The following is a 19,135-nucleotide window of genomic DNA, read 5'->3' on the forward strand; positions in this document are numbered from 1 at the left end:
GGAAAGTACCAAAGATGTAGGTGCAAAGGTTAGCCTCAGCAAGAAGGCTCCTCTTCCTTCAAGACTGGAAAGTTGACAAGTTGGGAGAAACATGTTTAGTGTAAAAGAGTGAGGAAATTCAAGGAGAGTAGAAGGTAAGTTACCTAAGAGTGGGATAAGACAATGGAATTTGAAGACTAAGGAGACAAATGTGATAAGGCATAATATCAATCAGTCAATAAATATTTATTAAGAACTTACCATATTCCATACACTCTTCTAGGTACTACAGAAACAAATACAAAGAACAAAAACAATTGCACCTCTCAAAGAGTTCACATTCTAAAGTGAAGCAATGAAGATATAAGTGAGGTTTAAAATTATAGGAGCACACACTTAAGAGCTGGAATGGATCTTAGAGGCCATTTATTCCAAGTCTCTCATTTTTACAGACGAGGAAACGAAGGCCCAGAAAAGTTAAATGACTTGGTAATTTAACCACACTGACAATAAAGTCACATTAGTAATAAGTGGCAAATCTGGGATTTGAACATAGGTCATCTGACACAGCAATCTTTCTACTACACCAAGGACAGATAGGCATGAACTTGTAGTAGAACAAATTAACAGGGTTTCATAATTTCCTCTAGCACTGGGAATGGCAGAAGATCAAGATGGCAAGAGGAAAGGACTTTACTGAAACAGCTGTTTGCAAGGGTAGAAAGGAAAGTGAGGCCAGATTACTGAGAATGGAGAACAGGGAGGAATCAAATGATTGGAAACCATGAAAAGTGTGAAAAGCAAAGTCTGAGCAAGACCTACAAGATCTTTTCACCGTCTGTGTTGATTATCCTCTTATTAAACTAAACCCTGCCAGCTGTAAGAGCTGGCTGTGTGACCTGCAACTTTTCTAGCCTCTTTAGAGATTAGTTTCCTCCTTTGTAATTTGACACAGGACTAGATGGTTTCTAATTATAAGGGTTATTCCAACTCTAATATTCTGGGACTATGCTAGCCAATGAGAAATGAATTTTAGCTTATTAAAAAGCTTCAGTTAATTAGAAAATTTAAGCTTTACTGGAATGAAGAATTTTGCTTCCATGTTGAATAATTTCCATGACAATATCAACATAAAGGGGCTGCCTTGAAGGTTATTTTTTATTTAAGGTAAGGTGAAGACACACATTCTGAACTCAGTAAATCTTTCGTTAACTTTTCTACAATACCACTTAAATTTGGCCACTAAACATGTAAGACTACATCCTAGTAGCCTAGGATGTAGTAGTTGTAGTAGTACATATCTAGTTCTGATAGGACTTAAGACAAGAAAAACTACAAGTTTGTAAAATTAATATGCTGTCAAAAGGACAGATCTAGAAAAAATATAGGACTAAATTCCAAACTGCACTTTTTATAAAATCTGGGCATTACAGTAAGAAGAAAAAGATATTTAAACCCACACAGACTTGAGAATATTTAATTATAAAGAACTGACAGACCTAAAGATTCAGAGCTGAGAAGAAATGAGAGATTAAGATCAATTTTCCACTTGCAAATGTGGAAACTATGGCTCAGAAAAGGTTATATCACTGCTCAAGGTGGCAAGACCAGGACTCAAGGCAAAGGCTACAAACTCCAAGTCCACTATTCTTTCCACTACATAAAGCAAGAAAGAATCAAGCAGTATAATGCAGTAGAAAAAGTGCTAGCCTTGCAGTAAAGAGAGTGGGTCAAAATTTCTGTCCACATGCTTACCAGCCATGTCTCCTCTGCTAGATCCTCTTCCAGATCACACCCTCTAACCACAGGTATCCCTTAAGATTCCGTCTGGAGTCCTCTTCTCTTCTCCCTCTATACTATTGGACTTGGAGATCTCATCGGCTCTTTGTAGATTTAATTGTCATATCTATGCTGCTGATTCTCAAATCTATTTTTCCTGACCCAGCCTCTCTGTTGACGGTCAATCTCCCATCTCCACCTACCTTTCAGACATCTTGAACTGGATATCTAGTAGGCATTTTAAACTCAACATGTCCAAAATAGAACTTATTATCTTTCTCCCTCAACTCCACCCTATTCTTACCTTCCCTATTTCTGTCAAGGACACTATCATCTTCCCAACCTAGGAGTCATCCTCAACTCTTTACTGTCTCTCACCCCACATATGCAATCTGTTGCCAAGGTCTGTTGATTTCGCCTCCGTAATATTTCTTGAACACATATGGTATGGTTCTGTCCTCTGATATTACCATCGCCCTGGGGCAGACACTTATCATTTCACATCTGCACTACTGTTAATAGCCTGCTGGTTAGTCTGCCTGCCTCAAGTCTCTCCTCACTCCAATCCATCCTCCCACTACAGTGACTTTCTTAAAGCAAATATCCAACCATATCACTTCCTTACTCAATAAACTCCATTGCCTCCCTATAACCTCCAGGATCAAATACAAAATCTTGTTTGGCATTCAAAGTTCATCATAACCCCTAGCTTTTCAGTCTTTTTACATCTTACTCTTCAACATGTAACATACTCTTAGATCTAGTGACACTGGCCTTCTGACTATTTCATTCAATTTCTGTGCCTTCCTTTTTCTAATTGTTTACTTTTCATGGTATCTATAGCTTGTCTGTACCTAACTGTTTGCATGTTTCCTCCTCTATTAGGTTGTGAACTCCTTAAGGGCTGAGATTGTCTTTTCCCTCTTTTTTGTATCCCAAGAGCCTAGCATATAGGTGCTTAATAAAAGTTTATTGAATGACCTGTTAATTCAACCTCTTTGACCATTTAGTTTTCTTTCTCCTCATAAAATAGTGATAAAATTCTCATACTACCTAAAGCCACAGCACTGCAGAAAGGAAAGCACTATTAAATCATTAAGTGCCATATAAATATCAGATTTTATTATTGTTTAGCAGCACAGCAACCACTAAGAATAAATTCCCTCACTTATTTACCAAATGAACTTTACAAAGGCACAAGCGAAAAGTAGAATGCACCATCTTGATTACTGTACATACATTTTTTTTGCAGCCAATACAGGTTGCCTCTGTTGCTTCAATTTGCCTTTCTAAATCCACAGCTTTGGTTCCCGCAGACAGAGCACTTCGACAGACTCCACAAACAGGTTTCTTCGGTTTCAGACACTGCTGCAGGCAAACAGCACAAAAGCTAAAACAGAAACAAAATGATAGAATCGAGCACATTTAGGGTTAGGGTTGACAAGAGTTCACAGCAAGGAGGGCATTCTGCATGTGTCCTCATCAGACAACAGTGGTATGCCAACTAAGGAAGATCTGATGACAGAAAATTACTTGTTATGAACAATAAACACTCCATCAATGAATAGCAATTTATCCAATGTGGTGGATTTAAGACAAAGTATTTATAATAAAATTTACCAGAAAGCTTGCAATGGCAATGTATTACCCACAGCAGCCATCCTGATAACAAGTACATTCCACTTGTATCACTTGGTATGCTACCCAGTGTTCCCCATAATTACAACTGTCCCCAGGCTTATTAAAGCAGGATTAAGCTTTTGTGGAAAGGACACATTGGATTTGGATCTGCAATAATGACCAAACATGCTTATTGAACACATGTGTAGGCCATCAAAACAGTAATTTAAGTAGATACCTAATCCCAAGGAAACAATGAAAACAGAGACCAGTCAACAAAAAATTCTAACAATAATTTCAGTTGCATAGTACTTCACTTTCACTTCTATCTCATTGAATACTCACAACAATCCTGGAAAGTAGGAAGAGTTGGGGTCATTATGCCCATTTTTCATATGAGAAAGCTGAGGCTAAGAGAGAGAATCCAGCCTCCTCAAAAACACATAGATGAATTTGTGGCAGAAAGGGACTAGAATCCAAATCTTCTGATTCACAGCCCTGTGTAATTTCTACTGTAGCAAACTACCTCTTCAAATTAACACAAAATTGTGTTCCAAAATCTTCAGTCCTTGTAAGGAGGTACAGACCACATCCCAAATGTTACCTGGCATGTGGATGATTATAAAATGATTTTAAAATCACATCCAACTAATGTCATGTTAATTTCACTGGTCTTTTTAAACAGTTTCTGTTTCGCTTTAGGCCTTCAGTTTCACTTTCCTACCATTTCTTCTCCCAGGCTCAGTACTGATGCCCCACCCACTTTTTCTATTTTGAATGCTTCAGTTAATCTTGACTCTTGGATATTAAACTAGTAGTATCCTAGGCACCAAAGTCATTGACATCCATCATAAGCATCCAAACAGGGGTTAGGAAAAGGGAAATAAACGTCACGTCCTTTGTGTCAAAGTTAAAAGTTCGAGGGCATAGAATCCGCCCGAGTTAACAACCACATTTCAAAGGGCAGTTTGGTGACTTTCCCTGGTTAGGGTCGAGTAGAAAGCACACTTAGCTCACCGGAGTTCACTTTATCAACTTGACAAAAAGCCCCTCACCGCCTCCTGTCTGTTTCCCTCTCCTCTCCTCCTTCCACATTTCTTTTCATAGAATCACAGACTATTTCTGCTCAGCATTTCATCACTCCCTTTTCTCTCTCCCCTTAACCTCGGTCTACTTCAATGCCCACCCCAATGGGGCGACAGCCAGCCACCCCCTTTCCCCTTTTCTTCAGACCTCCTCTCTCACCCCCAGTTCTCTTCCCTCAAACCCCGCTCCCTCTCCTACGTCCGAGGTGCACCTCCACCCCGCAGGATTTCCCTCTGCCCCGAACCACAAGATCATCCTTTTAGACCTCAAGTTTCTAGATGTCATTGAGTTCATTCCACTCCTTTTACGGATGAAGAAAGGGGGACCCACAGAAGTTAACTTGACTTCACCCCAAGGTCACACAGCTGGGAAGGTCTGACCCTAAGTCCCCCTTCCCCTCCCCCCGACCTGGGTCCCACCATTTAATCTTCACTCCCTTTCTCTCAACGGTCCTCCCTCGCCTCTCTCGGACCCCGGCCCCCAGGCTCTCGCACTCCCTCCCGCCCTCCTCAGGGTCTGTCTCTCCGCTCACAACTCGCTCAAAGTAGCCCCCAGCCTCAGCCAGAGCCCCGGGCCCGCTCCAAGGGCAGTCACCTCCCTTCAGCCCCCTCCCCGCTTACATGTGTCCGCAGGGCGCCCGCTCCGGCTTCTCGTACACCTCCAGGCACACCGGGCACGTGAAGCTGGACAGGGTGTTCGCCGCCGCCACCCCAAACAGCTCCGCGCCACCACCCAGCGCCATCTTGTCCTCCCCCAGCGCTCCTCAGAGAACAGAGCGACGGCGGCCGGGAAGTGGGAGCGAGGAGGGGGCGGGGAGGAGGAGGAGAAAGGGGAGGGACGAGGAGGGGGCGGGGATAGGGGCGGGGATAGGGATGGCAGGGCGGTGATAGGGGTTTAGGGGCGGGGACAGGGGCGGAGGGGCGGGGACGGGAGCGGGGGTGGGGGGGGGCGGGGATAGGGATGGCAGGGCGGTAATAGAGGTTTAGGGGCGCGGACAGGGGCGGAGGGGCGGGGACGGGAGCGGGGTGGGCGGGGATAGGGGCGGAGGGGCGGGGAGGGGCGGGGATAGGGGCGGAGGGGCGGGGACGGGAGTGGGGGGGCGGGGATAGGGGCTGAGGGGCGGGGGAGAGGGAAGAGGAGGAAGAATGTGGAGCAATCATAATCCTAATCAATCATCATTTTATACAGTGTGTCCCAAAAGCCTCAGTGCAGTTTTACACTTCGGTGGCTTGAAGTTTCAGCGTCAGTGACTTACAGCTGCTCTGACTTCTGGGACACTACAGAGTGCACACATGGTCTCCTTTTATTCTTAGGTATTATTATCCCCATTTTACAGACGAGGAAACAGGTTAAAATGACTTTCCCGGGGCCAGGTTTCTGTCCAGTTCATCAGCTAGTGTGTAGGATAATGGCCAGAGGACGGCTTCCGAGCCAGGCAGAGCCGGGCTGGAGCCCTGCCCCGTCCAACAGCCTCTCTCCTGCTCTCCCGCTCAGCTCCGGCGTCCCCTCAGCACCTCCAGGAGCGGAGAAGATCCTCTGCGAGCCTTTGTTCAGAGCCCCTCACCCCCAGTGCTGAACGGGCGCGCACACACACACACACACACACACACACACACACACACACACACACACGCATACACATATACACACACGCATACACACATACACATACACAGACTCACACACACTCACATACACACACATACACACACACATACACATATACACACAGACACGCAGACACACATACACATTCACACATGCACATACACATACACACACTCACACACATACACACATTCACACACACGCGCACAGATACACAGACACACAGACACATACATACACACATACACATACACACACATTCACACACATACACACACACGTACACACACAGATACACAGACACACATACACATACATACACACATACACATACACACACATTCACACACTCATACATACACACACACAGACACATTCACACACACATACACACATTTCTCATTGTCTTAGACTACAAATCTTGTCCTCCCATACATATTCTGCAATCCACATGTTCCTCTTTGCTGTTCCCCTTGATTCTACTGCCTTCACTCTGTTGACTATTTCAAATTTATCTTATCTATTCATACTTGTTTTCATGTTGTCCCCTTCATTTGACAGTGATCTCCTTCAGGGCAGCGATTGTCTTTTACTTTTCTTCGTTTTACCACAATTAGCCTTGTTGACTGAATGACTGACATGTATATTCATATACTAGTGACCTAGCATCAATCATTTAATTTGTCAGTGTTTTAAGCAGTTCTCTGTGACTACAAGTTGCAGAGAAACTACTGACCTGCATTGTAGAGGGAGTTCTTCATTTGGGATTTTCCTATCCCAGTGAGATCACAGGCACAGTCCTTATCTCTATTTGATTGTTAGAACAATTTTCCTTACCTCAACAAATCTGGGTGATGCTTTTAACTTTTCAAGGGACACATTGGCTTATTTTGTCCCAATTTCTATTGGCGGGGTTATACCAGTGTTCTCAAATGTTTTGGTCTCAGAACCCCTTTATAGTCTTAAAAATTATTGAGGATCCTTCAGAGGTTTTATTTATATATTTATGTATTATAAAAATAGGGGATTATTATTTTGTCCCAATTTTGAAAAGAAGAAAGAGTATGGATTCTGCAGACTATAGGCTAGCAAGTTTGACTTTGATTCCTATGAAATTCTAGGAGGAATGACTAAAGACAGGGTTTGTGCAACTCTAGATAAGGAGAATACAAAAGAACCAGCATGGCTTCATTAAGAATAGATCATCCCAAACCAACCTTGTTTCCATGTTTTTTGATGGGATTACTAAACTAGTAGATGAGAGAAATGTAATGGACATAATTTACACCTTTATTTTAGAAAAGTGACAAAATATTTCATGCTATCCTTATTGAAAAGATGGAGAGATAAAGGCTAGATGAAAGTGCAAATACAAGGCTTCAGATGCAGTTAAATGGCTAAACTCAGAGAATAGTTCATTGTTCTATGTCAGCCTGGAAAGAGAGGGCCAAAGAAGTGCCATCTGTGATTGTATGTCATGTGTCATGTCCGTCTGTGACTGACCCCATGTTGTTTCACATTCTTATCGATGACTTGGTTAAAGGTGTAGGTGGCACAGTTATCAAATTTTCAAGTGACCTCCAAGTCAGGAGGTACAGCTAACTAACAAGATGGATGATGCCCAGATTCCAAAAAAATCTTGACAAGCAAGACAAATTGAAGATGAAATGTAATAGAGATAAAAGTAGATTTAGTCCAGCTTATGGATTTCAGAAATTAACTTCAAATAATCTATTTGAGAAATTAGTTTCTAAGATGTGGGAGACCTGGTTAGAGAGCAGTTTGGAAAAGATCACTGTTACAATTTCCCTGGTCTGTTGGGGGAATTGGAGTCTCCCCAGGAAGTGTCTCCCCTGGTCCCCAAGGCGTTGCCAGGGTGTAGCTGGAGCAGGGAAGGGGACAGGGGACATTCGAAGAAGCTAGAAGGGGAGCACCAGGGTGGGGCTGTGAAACAGAATAATTGAACCTGGGCACCACCTCTTAACAAAGCTGTGGAATGAAAACAATGGGGCTTTTTCTAGTCTCTAATACCCCCCTACAGAAACATCCAAGTCATTTCAAAAGTTATGAACATTGCTAAATGGCCTCAGAAGATGTGGATTGGTTACAAGATCTACTCATGTGCTGCCAAAACTTCGGTCCAGAAGTGATTTTCAAACAAACAATACAGCTGCTAAAAGAAAAATATTCCCAAAGGATCATGGACAGCCAACCTCTCCACAGATTTCCTCCTTCTTCCTCCTGAAACCATACCCAAAGAGATCACCCTGCAGAGCAACAGTTAACAAATTCCCAGACTGAAATGATCAGCACTTAGATGCTTCCCAAGAAAATGTACCAGTGAGGCCTACTGTGACAAATCCTGAAACCTAATACAAATTCACAGTTTCTCAAATGGAGAAGTCCCCATCTGCCTATCAGAAACAGCTGACAGAGGCTAATGTAGAGGAGAACTGGAAGTCTAAGACATCATCACATTTACAGAAAATCCTTAACCTGACTTTCCTGGAGGAAGTTTTGGACCTTGTCAACTCAAAGTTTATCATCCACAAAGTATACAGTGTTGGTAAGCAAGGACCTGTCAATCTTATGGATAAATTCAAAGAATTTCCTTTTTGGGTACTCTATCAACCATGAAATGCTTAGCAAATTGCCCTAGTTGTTCAAACTTCAAGCAGTGCATGTATTCAGATTTGAAAAATGTCTTTAAATCTACAGTAGATAATTAATATGTCTCTTAAAGGAACATCTGCTCATGCTTCAGATTTTTGATGCCTTTGTCAGTGTACTGGATTTGTTACGGAAACAGAAAATTGTTATTGAAGCATGTCAGATTTACTGTCTCATCCTACCTTCTGAAAATCAGAGGAAGTTACAATTGTTGATGAGGATGATGTTGAAGATCTGTTTAAAAGAGAAGATGCCACAGTTCTATGATGGCCTTGGCGCCCATACTCTCATGGTTCAGACTTTTCCACATTGCATCCTGTTCTTCAAGGATGAAGTAGATTTGGATGACCTATTAGCTTCTAGGCTAGTGACATTTCTGATGGACAAGCTTCAGGAGATCTTGCAAGTTCTCTCTTCCTTGAAGAATTTGGTAGAGGAGCAAGTAGTTCATCTAAAAGGGTCCAGATAAAGTACCCAGGAACAGATACTGATGTGACTCTGTCTGCAGATTAGTCCAGAAGAATTTTAATACCAAATCCCTGGTAATATCATTGAAGGAAATAATAATGGATATAAGTCAGTGAAGAATAGAATGAAACTAACAAACTAACTAAAGGAGTTCCAGAAATTCTTTCCTAAGAGTCTATCAAGAATGATTTCCCACACCAGAAAGTGAAGCACTGGTATTTCCAGAAAATCAAGATTGAAACCACAGCTGCTGATGTGGGCTCTGAAAAAGCTTTTTCAGTCTTTTCAGCCTTTTCAAAGAACTAGACATTTTTGAATGTAACTAACTCTAAAGTCATTAGTAATCTGTTTTCGAGTGCATGGATTTAGTGGGAAGGAAATACACACATTTTGACTACTAATATGTATAAAAAAGGTTATCTGAATTTTTAAAAACTGTTGAGTCATGATCAGTATTTTCATAAGGTCTTTATTTCTTTTTCATATACACTTAGATTTACAATTATACATGAAGCATTTTGTAGAAGAATGAAACTGGAAAATTTAAGAGTGAGGTGTTTTCATTCTCTTTAAAGAAAAAAAAAAGACTTGGACTATATGCTCAATATGAGTCAACAGTATGATATGGCAGCCAAAAAATCTAATGGGATCTTGGTTAGGCTGAATTAAGAAAGGATCAGATTCCAGTAATATGGAAGTGATAGATTTTCTGTAATTTGCTTGGTCAGACCATATCTAGAATGTTCATAGGCATCCACAGGACATCTTATTAATAGGTCATGTACCCTGAGAATTTTTTTTTAATGTGGACATTTATTGAATACTCAATTAAAAGGGGCATATTTAGTCATAAAACTAAAGAAACCAAAACTTAGTAAACTTATTTCAAAAGAAATTAACAACTAAACTTGTACTTGAAACTGTAACATTTTGCAAAGGGCTACTTTTAATTATACCCTTATCCTTAATACAAATATCCTGATACAGAACAACTTTTTAAGTCTTACTTTTTTCGCTAAAAAAAATCTTTCCATCTAGACCAGAGGTTTCCAAACTTATTTGGCTTACCAGCTCATTTTCAAAAAAAAAAAAAAATTACTCAGCAACCCCACGAAAATCTACTTTCTTTAACCCTTTAATGGTTTTTGGAAATCTGAATTATTTCAAAATATATATATAAATAAATATTTTTTAAAATGATGCATCTTAAATTTAATAATTTTTTGTAAATTTGTGTTTTTCCTGGAGTGAAATTTTGAAGATGCAATATTGCATCATGTCACTGTATAGTACATATTGTAAACAAATCATTACAAGCACATATTCCTGATGATGCATGCTGGACTTCCTGCTGGACCTGCTCACCTGCCAACACTTACTTGTTTGAAAGTCAAATTTTCTTTTCAGCTCTGGTCTTTTCATCAAGAATGCTTGAAAATCCTCTATTTCATTGAAAGACCAATTTTTCCCCCTGAAGTATTATACTCAGTTTTGCTGGGTAGGTGATTCTTGGTTTTAGTCCTAGTTCCTTTGACTTCTGGAATATCCTATTCCATGCCCTTCGATCCCTTAATGTAGAGGCTGCTAGATCTTGTGTTATCCTGATTGTATTTCCACAATACTTGAATTGTTTCTTTCTAGCTGCTTGCAATATTTTCTCCTTGACCTGGGAACTCTGGAATTTGGCCACAATGTTCCTAGGAGTTTCTCTTTTTGGATCTCTTTCAGGCGGTGTTCTGTGGATTCCTTGAATATTTATTTTGCCCTCTGGTTCTAGAATATCAGGGCAGTTTTCCTTGATAATTTCATGAAAGATGATGTCTAGGCTCTTCTTTTGATCATGGCTTTCAGGTAGTCCCATAATTTTTAAATTGTCTCTCCTGGATCTATTTTCCAGCTCAGTTGTTTTTCCAATGAGATATTTCACATTATCTTCCATTTTTCCATTCTTCTGGTTTTGTTCTGTGATTTCTTGGTTTCTCATAAAGTCCTTAGCCTCCATCTGTTCCATTCTAATTTTGAAAGAACTATTTTCTTCAGTGAGCTTTTGAACCTCCTTTTCCATTTGGCTAATTCTGCTTTTGAAAGCATTCTTCTCCTCATTGGCTTTTTGAACCTCTTTTGCCAATTGAGTTAGCCTATTTTTCAAGGTGTTATTTTCTTCAGCATTTTTTTGGGTCTCCTTTAGCAGGGTGTTGACCTGCTTTTCATGCTTTTCTTGCATCTCTCTCATTTCTCTTCCCAGTTTTTCCTCCACCTCTCTAACTTGATTTTCAAAATTCTTTTTGAGCTCTTCCATGGCCTGAGCCCATTGGGTGGGCTAGGACACAAAAGCCTTGACTTCTGTGTCTTTGCCTGATGGTAAGCATTGTTCTTCCTCATCAGAAAGGAAGGGAGGAAATGCCTGTTCACCAAGAAAATAACCTTCTATAGTCTTATTTCTTTTCCCTTTTCTGGGCATATGACCTCTGAATATTCTCCTCACTCAATATTCTGCCTCTGGATCCTCCCAGCCAGAGTTTGGGGTCTGAGATTCAAATGCTGCTTCCAGTCTCAGGGCTTTGGGCTGGGGCAGGGCTGCTATTCAGTGTGAGATTAAGTTCAGATGCTCAGGTCAGGGCAGGGCCGCCTCTCAGGCTCAGTTTCCTCAGGGAGTTTATGCAGAGACCTTCAACAATGGATCCAGGCTCCTGCCTGCTTGGGTCTGCCGCCGCCCCTCAGCTTCTGCCGCCCGAGGGGGCCCGAGCCATGGGGGCACCCCACTCCCCCCTCGACCCGCCAAAGAGATTCTCTCACCGACCCCCGTCACCTGTGGGTGGAGGGACTTGTGCGGCCGCTGGAGATCCCATCCCTGAAGCCTGCTCGGATCTGTTCCTCTCAGTGCCGCGGCCGCGGCAGGTCTGGGCTGGGCTCCGCGTCTGCAGCGCAACGGACCTTTTGCGAGAGGTTTGCAGGTCCCTCTGTGGGTGGAGGGACCCACGTGGCCGTTGGAGATCCCGTCCCTGAAGCCTGCTCAGATCTTTTCCTCTCAGTGCCGCGGCCGCGGCAGGGCTGTACTCAGCTCCTAGTCCCGGCGCCCAATCCACGGCGCAAAGGACCTTTTGCGAGAGGTTTGCAGGTCTCTCCGGAACAGAAATCTCCCTCACTCCAATGTTCTGTGGCCTCTGGGTGCAAATTCGCCGTGAGTTACTTCTTTGTAGATGTTCTATGGGTTGTGGGTTCAGAGCTATGTCTATGTGCGTCTTTGTACTCCGCCATCTTGGCTCCGCCCCTCCCAACACTTACTTGTTAAGACCTGTCCTCAGGCTTGACCATGATCAAGTTATAACTTGCATTTTGTGTATTTGGAAAACAATGTAGTCGCTACAACTTTAGCTCTGTTTATACAACAGATGAAACATGTACTAACAGTTTTTCAAAATTTTCTCCTCTTCTTTCCTTATGCTTCTACCACCTCCTTATTTTTATTCAATTCCCTCAACTGCACCTGAAGCTACTACTGCCCCCCTGGATCATTCCAGTACCCCACCAAGGGACTGGTATTGCCCATTTTAGGAATCTATGATCTAGACCCTGCTCTCCTAACCCCACCTTTTGTCATGAAGTGCTGGTGGTGAAATTTAAAGACTGGTGACAGTAAGTTCATTTTTTATTTACAATTTTGAACTTTTTTGCTCTCGCTTTCTAGACCAACTGGAATCTCAGGGCTGTGTATTCTGTGCTATGAGCAGAACTTTGGAAGACAAGGTGAACCAAGGAATCACCAGAGAATTGATTGGCACATGTGTGGAGTATCTCTGACAGTGCCTCCTTGAAAAGGAAAGGTGTGGCAGCCTACTTCCTGGAAGACTTGTGATGAAATAAAAGGGAAGTGAGGCATTTGTAGACATTCCGTAACTGGTTCTAGTCTACTGACCACTAGTTTAGAAGAAATTTTTTTGCGTTTTTTTTTTGTTGTTGTTTTTTTGCTTCCCTCTTAGTGGATTGCTTGGACTTGTTTACTATGGCATCTGGTAACGGAGATAATACGAAGAGCGGAAAGGCGATAGGCCCTCCCCCACTGAGGCCAACATATGACTTGTGAGTGCAGGCCTGGACTCTTTTCTTACTTTGCCATTTTTTCCTTTCTGTTTGAGGTTGTTAAAGAAAGAGAAAATTGTAAAACTGGTCACAGATCAAGGGTGGAGTTAGAAGAGGACTTACACAAGGCAGGGATATCCTGGGTAGGGAGGACCCTTTGAAGAAAGGCTGAACTTCAGAAGTAATCAGCAGTAGTGTGACTGAGACCTTAAGCTCACAGGAGGGTCTTGTTTCCAGCATTTAGTCCAGCCTGAGAAGAAATATCAAAGCAGGAATCACAGATGAAAGGGGAATCTACCCTTCTGTCACTCTGAATCAACAGAGATTTCCAGTAGACTGACAGCAGTCTGCTCTTACCCAGACCCAAACCTAAGCAGAGCTCAAACCAAGGGGACAGCCAGTAGATTTTGCCCTGAATCAGACCACTCTGAGAACACTGAAAGCTTTCAGGTCCCCAACCTGTCCCTGAGATCCTGGAATATCACAACACTCAATATTCCCAAGAAAGGAGCAACAGAACTACTCCAAACCATTCCTCCAGAAGTGTGACAGAGCCCAGCCCTACTATAAAGTCCACAGTCACAGAGTAGGTTGGAAGAATGAGCAAACAAAAAAGAACTCCATCAGGGCAGAGTTGCTTAAGACACAAACACAGAAGATAATGACTCCAAAACACTGACAAGCAACAGTTCAGGGAAAAACACAGCTTGGGCTCAAACTCAACTAGAATTTCTAAAAGAAGTAAAGCAAGAATTTAAAAAAAGGAATTTGAAATATTTTCATAATTGAAATGAGAGAAATTAGGGGGGAAATGGAAAAGAAATGAGAGCTATGAAGAAAGAATTGAAAAGGAAATTAATAGCTTGGTACAAGAAGTACAATCCCTGAGGGGCAGAGCCAAGATGGAGGACTAGAAAGACACACTTACGTAGGGTCTCCCCACACAGCCCACAAAATACCTGTAGAGAGGGACTCTCAACAAATTCTGGAGCAGCAGAAGTGGAGAACAGAGTGGAGGAGATTTCCAGCCCACAGTGACCTGAAAGGCCCACGGAAACATCGGTTGCGCCAGACGTGGAGCACAGCGTGGAGCCCAACCCAGCCTTGGCGGAGCAGTGCTACAAGACTCTGGGAGGAAGGCACATCAGGGGCGGAATCTCCAGTAGCAGCAGCAGGGCCTCAGATCCCTCAACCCACAGGTGCCAAAGGTCAGTGAAGGGGTTTTATCAGCTGGCCAGGAAGGGAGAAGGGCCTTCTCATAGCTCAGGCAGCAGGCAGCAGCCACAGAGGGTGCATAGCACTCATTGGTGGAGCGTAAAAACCCTTGGGGGCACTGAAGAGCTGAGTCTTACCTCGGCCCTGGGTGGAGACCAGGCCGAGACAGTCTTTGTCTCACACTGAATGGTGGCCCTGCCCATCCAGCTTATCTGAAAATCAGCCCCCAGTGCTGACTTAGTGGAACTGGAGGACAGGTGGCTGTGAAGAGGTAACTGCTAAAATTCTGGGCCTAAAAGTCCCTCTCTGCATCCAGACCAGTACACGCTTGATTGTGCCACCTTGGAGGAACTGAGATCTCACAGATTCCCAGAGTATACCCTACTCTTGACAAAGGACCCAAAAGTCAAGTAACTGGTTGGGAAAATGCCCAAAAAGGGAAAAAAAATAAGACCATAGAAGGTTACTTTCTTGGTGAACAGATATCTCCTCCCATCCTTTCTGATGAGGAAGAACAATGCTTACCATCAGGGAAAGACATAGAAATCAAGGCTTCTGTATCTCAAACATCCAAAATAAATATTCAGTGGGCTCAGGCCATGGAAGAGCTCAAAAGGGATTTTGAAAATCAAGTTAGACAGATGGAGGGAAAACTGGGAAGAGAAATGAGAGAGATTCAAGAAAAGTATGAAAAGCAGGTCAACACCTTGCTAAAGGAGACCCAAAAAAATGCTGAAGAAAATAACACCTTGAAAAATAGGCTAACTCAATTGGCAAAAGAGATTCAAAAAGCCAATGAGGAGAAGAATGCTTTAAAAAGCAGAATTAGACAAATGGAAAAGGAGGTCCAAAAGCTCACTGAAGAAAATAGTTCTTTCAAAATTAGAATGGAACAGATGGAGGCTAATGACTTTATGAGAAACCAAGAAATCACAAAACAAAACCAAAAGAATGAAAAAATGGAAGATAATATGAAATATCTCATTGGAAAAACAATGACCTGGAAAATAGATCCAGGAGAGACAATTTAAAAATTATGGGACTACCTGAAAGCCATGATCAAAAAAAGAGCCTAAACAACATCTTTCATGAAATTATCAAGGAAAACTGCCCTGAGATTCTAGAACTAGAGGGCAAAATAAATATTGAAAGAATGCACCGATCATCTCCTGAAAGAGATTCAAAAAGAGAAACTGCTAGGAACATTGTGGCCAAATTCCAGAGTTCCCAGGTCAAGGAGAAAATATTGCAAGCAGCTAGAAAGAAACAATTCAAGTATTGTGGAAATACAATCAGGATAACACAAGATCTAGCAGCTTCTACATTAAGGGATCGAGGGGTGTGGAATATGATATTCCAGAAGTCAAAGGAACTAGGACTAAAACCAAGAATCAGCTACCCAGCAAAACTGAGTATAATACTTCAGGGGAAAAATGGTCTTTCAATGAAATAGAGGACTTTCAAGCATTCTTGATGAAAAGACCAGAGCTGAAAAGAAAATTTGACTTTCAAACACAAGAGTGAAGAGAAGCATGAAAAGGTAAACAGCAAAGAGAAGTCATAAGGGACTTACTAAAGCTGAACTGTTTACATTCCTACATGGAAAGACATTATTTGTAACTCTTGAAACTTTTCAGTATCTGGGTAGTTGGTGGGATTACACACACACACACACACACACACACACGCACAGAGACAGAGAGCACAGAGTGAATGGAATAGGATGGGATCATATCTTAAAAAAATGAAATTAAGCGATGAGAGAAATATATTGGGAGGAGAAAGGGAGAAATGGAATGGGGCAAATTATCTCTCATAAAAGAGGCAAGCAAAAGACTTTTCAGTGGAAGGAAAAAGAGGGGAGGAGAGAGAAAAACATGAAGCTTACTCTCATCACATTCCACTAAAGGAAGGAATAAAATGCACTCTCATTTTGGTATGAAAACCTATCTTACAATACAGGAAAGTAGGGGAGAAGGGGATAAGCAGGGTGTGGGGGATGATGGAAGGGAGGGCAATGGGAGGAGGGAGCAATTTGAAATCAACACTTTTGGGGAGGGACAGGATCAAAAGAGAGAATAGAAGCAATGGGGGACAGGATAGGATGGAGGGAAATATAGTCAGTCTTACACAACACAACTATTATGGAAGTCATTTGCAAAACTACACAGATATGGCCTATCTTGAATTGCTTGCTTCCCAGAGGGAATGGATGGGGAGGGAGGGATGAAGAGAAGTTGGAAGTCAAAATTTTAGGAACAACTGTCGAGTATTGTTCTTGCTACTAGGAAATAAGAAATACAGGTAATGGGGTATAGAAAGTTATCTGGTCCTACAGGACAAAAGAGAAGATGGGGACAAGGGAAGGGAGGGATGATAGAAGAGAGGGCAGATTGGTGATAGGGGCAATTAGAATGCTTGGTGTTTTGGGATGGGGGGAGGGGAGAAATGGGGAGAAAATTTGGAACCCAAAATTTTGTGAAAATGAATGTTAAAAGTTAAATTAAAAAAAAAGTACAAAACCTTTCCCAAGCAACAAACTCCTTAAAATTGGAATGAGCCAAAGAGAAGCCAATAACTTCATAAGACAAGAAATATTAAAAACAAAGTTAAGAGGCTGGGAAAAAAATATAATGTATCTCATAGGAAAAACAACTGACTTGAAAAACAGATAGAAGAGAAAAAAAATATTACTAGACTATCTGAATGCCATGACCAAAAAAGAGCCTACATATTACATTTCAAGAAATCTTTAAACTGCCCAGAGGTCTTAGAACCAGAAGGCAAAGTAGAAACAGAAAGAACCTAGTGGTCACCTCCTTTAAACCTCCTGAACCTTCAAAATGAAAATTCTTAGCAACATCACAGCCCAGATCTTCCAGGTGACAAAAAGAAAAAGATTACTGCAAAGAAATTACTAGAAAGAATTCAAGTACCAAAGAGCCTCAGTCAAGATCACACATGATTTAGCAGCCAGCAATATAAAGGAGTAGAGAACTTGGAATATGATATTTTAGAAGGCAAAGGATATGGACTTCCAGCCAAGAATAATTTAGCTAAATATACAAATGTTTTACATGATTGATATCATTGCTTACCTTCTCTATGGGTGAGGCAAGGAACTGGAGCAGGGTGGTGAACCTTTGGCCTTGAGGTCACATGTAGCCCTCTAGGTCTTCAAGTAACTTCACAGAACAAATCCCCTTAATAAAAGGATTTGTTCTGTAAAACTTGGATTCAGTCAAAAGCCTCACCCGAGGACCTAGAGGGCCACATGTGACCTTGAGGCCACAGGTTCCCCAGCCCTGGACTTGAGGGAGGGGGAGAATTCAGAACTCAAAATTTAAAAATTAAATGAATGCTAAAAATAAATAATAAATCTCTTTGAAAAAATAACTTAGCCAACCGTACTTGAGCATAATGCTATAGGAGAAAAATGGATTTTTAATGAAACAGAGCACTTTCAAGAACTCCTAATAAAAAAGATCAGAGCTACATAGAAACTTTGAAGTTCAAACACAGGACAGAATTGAAACATAAAGAGATAAACAGGAATAAATGATGATGAGGACTAAACAAGAATAAACTGCTTACATTCAAATATGGGGAAATTATACATGTCTCCTCTGAAACCTATTTTCATCAAAGTTCATAGAGGGATTGCAATTAGACAAAGCCTGGAAGTGATTCGAGCTTAATGAGCTTAAGAAATGAAAGAGAAGGGAAGAAGAATACATTGAGGGGAAAGGAAAGTTAAGGGAAAATATATTACATAATCAGGTGCGCAAATAGACATCATTACAGAGTAGCTAAGGATAAGGAGTGATAAGGAGTAGCTGACACAAACTTGACTCTTATCTGAACTAGTTAAAAGAAGGGAGAATGCACACACACAGAGATCTGTGCACAGAAATACATTTTATTCAATAGGAATATATTTTTAAAAAGGAGAGAAGGGAAGAAAGGTAAATTAAGGGAAGAATTAGGATATCAAATTAGGATATACAAAAATATTTATAGCTCTTTTTGAGGCATCAAAGAATGGGCATCTAAGGGGGTACACAAAAATGGGAGAATGGATGAATAAATTATGATATATAAAGAGAGGATGGAACACTTTTATGCTGAACTCTTATCAGTGTAAAGACCAACCAGGATTTCAGACAAGTAATAATGAAACATGCTACCACCTCCTGATAGAGAGGTGAAGGACTCAGCATGCAAAATAAGACAAACATATGTTTGGACATGACCAGTGTTGAAATCTGCTTTAAATAAACATGTTTGTAATTAGGGGGGAAGAGTTGGGATAGGAGAATGAGAAGACAAATCTTTGATGATTAAAATAATATCTTTACATAAAAAACATCCCGAATTCCTCATAGTGCCTCTAGAATTCTGAAAGGATGGTATAGTAGGACTCCAGGGCCAAACTATACTTGCTACAAATGTAGTTGATGCTTCCATTACCACAGCCAGCTGGAGTCCCTGGGCAGGAATATAGGTTGGGGGAAGGGTCAGAGAGAGGCCTATGGTCAAAAAAGAGGAGCATAGACAACCTTCCTGACTCTGTGGGAATCGGAATCTTCCAAGAAGAATGACAACTAGAGCAGACCAGGAAGCTCCACAG

The 19,135-nt window shown here is 41.6% G+C and overlaps 1 protein-coding gene and 1 pseudogene across 3 annotated transcripts in view; one reads left to right on the top strand and one right to left on the bottom strand.

Moving 5' to 3' along the window:
- Positions 1 to 5,319, bottom strand: part of RNF114 (ring finger protein 114) — a 37,394-nt gene extending 32,075 nt beyond the window's left edge. For 2 of the 3 annotated variants that reach the window (XR_011972351.1, XM_072633579.1), the window contains exons 1-2: positions 5,085 to 5,309; positions 2,998 to 3,148 (exon numbers count right to left, since the gene is read on the bottom strand). Coding sequence is in view for 2 of the 3 variants with exons in the window: in XM_072633579.1 (XP_072489680.1) it covers positions 2,998 to 3,148; positions 5,085 to 5,206 (273 nt within the window). In the remaining variant the exon portion in view is untranslated. Of the gene's footprint in view, positions 1 to 2,997; positions 3,149 to 5,084 lie in introns of all 3 variants that reach the window. The other variant, XM_072633578.1, reaches the window with a different exon arrangement.
- Positions 5,320 to 5,618: 299 nt separating this feature from the next.
- On the top strand, positions 5,619 to 10,410 carry LOC140519998 (DEP domain-containing protein 1B pseudogene; annotated as a pseudogene).
- The last annotated feature ends 8,725 nt before the right edge of the window (positions 10,411 to 19,135 follow it).

The sequence above is a fragment of the Notamacropus eugenii genome, chromosome 1 (genome assembly GCF_028372415.1).
Source record: "Notamacropus eugenii isolate mMacEug1 chromosome 1, mMacEug1.pri_v2, whole genome shotgun sequence".
In the NCBI taxonomy this organism is placed as follows: domain Eukaryota; kingdom Metazoa; phylum Chordata; class Mammalia; order Diprotodontia; family Macropodidae; genus Notamacropus; species Notamacropus eugenii.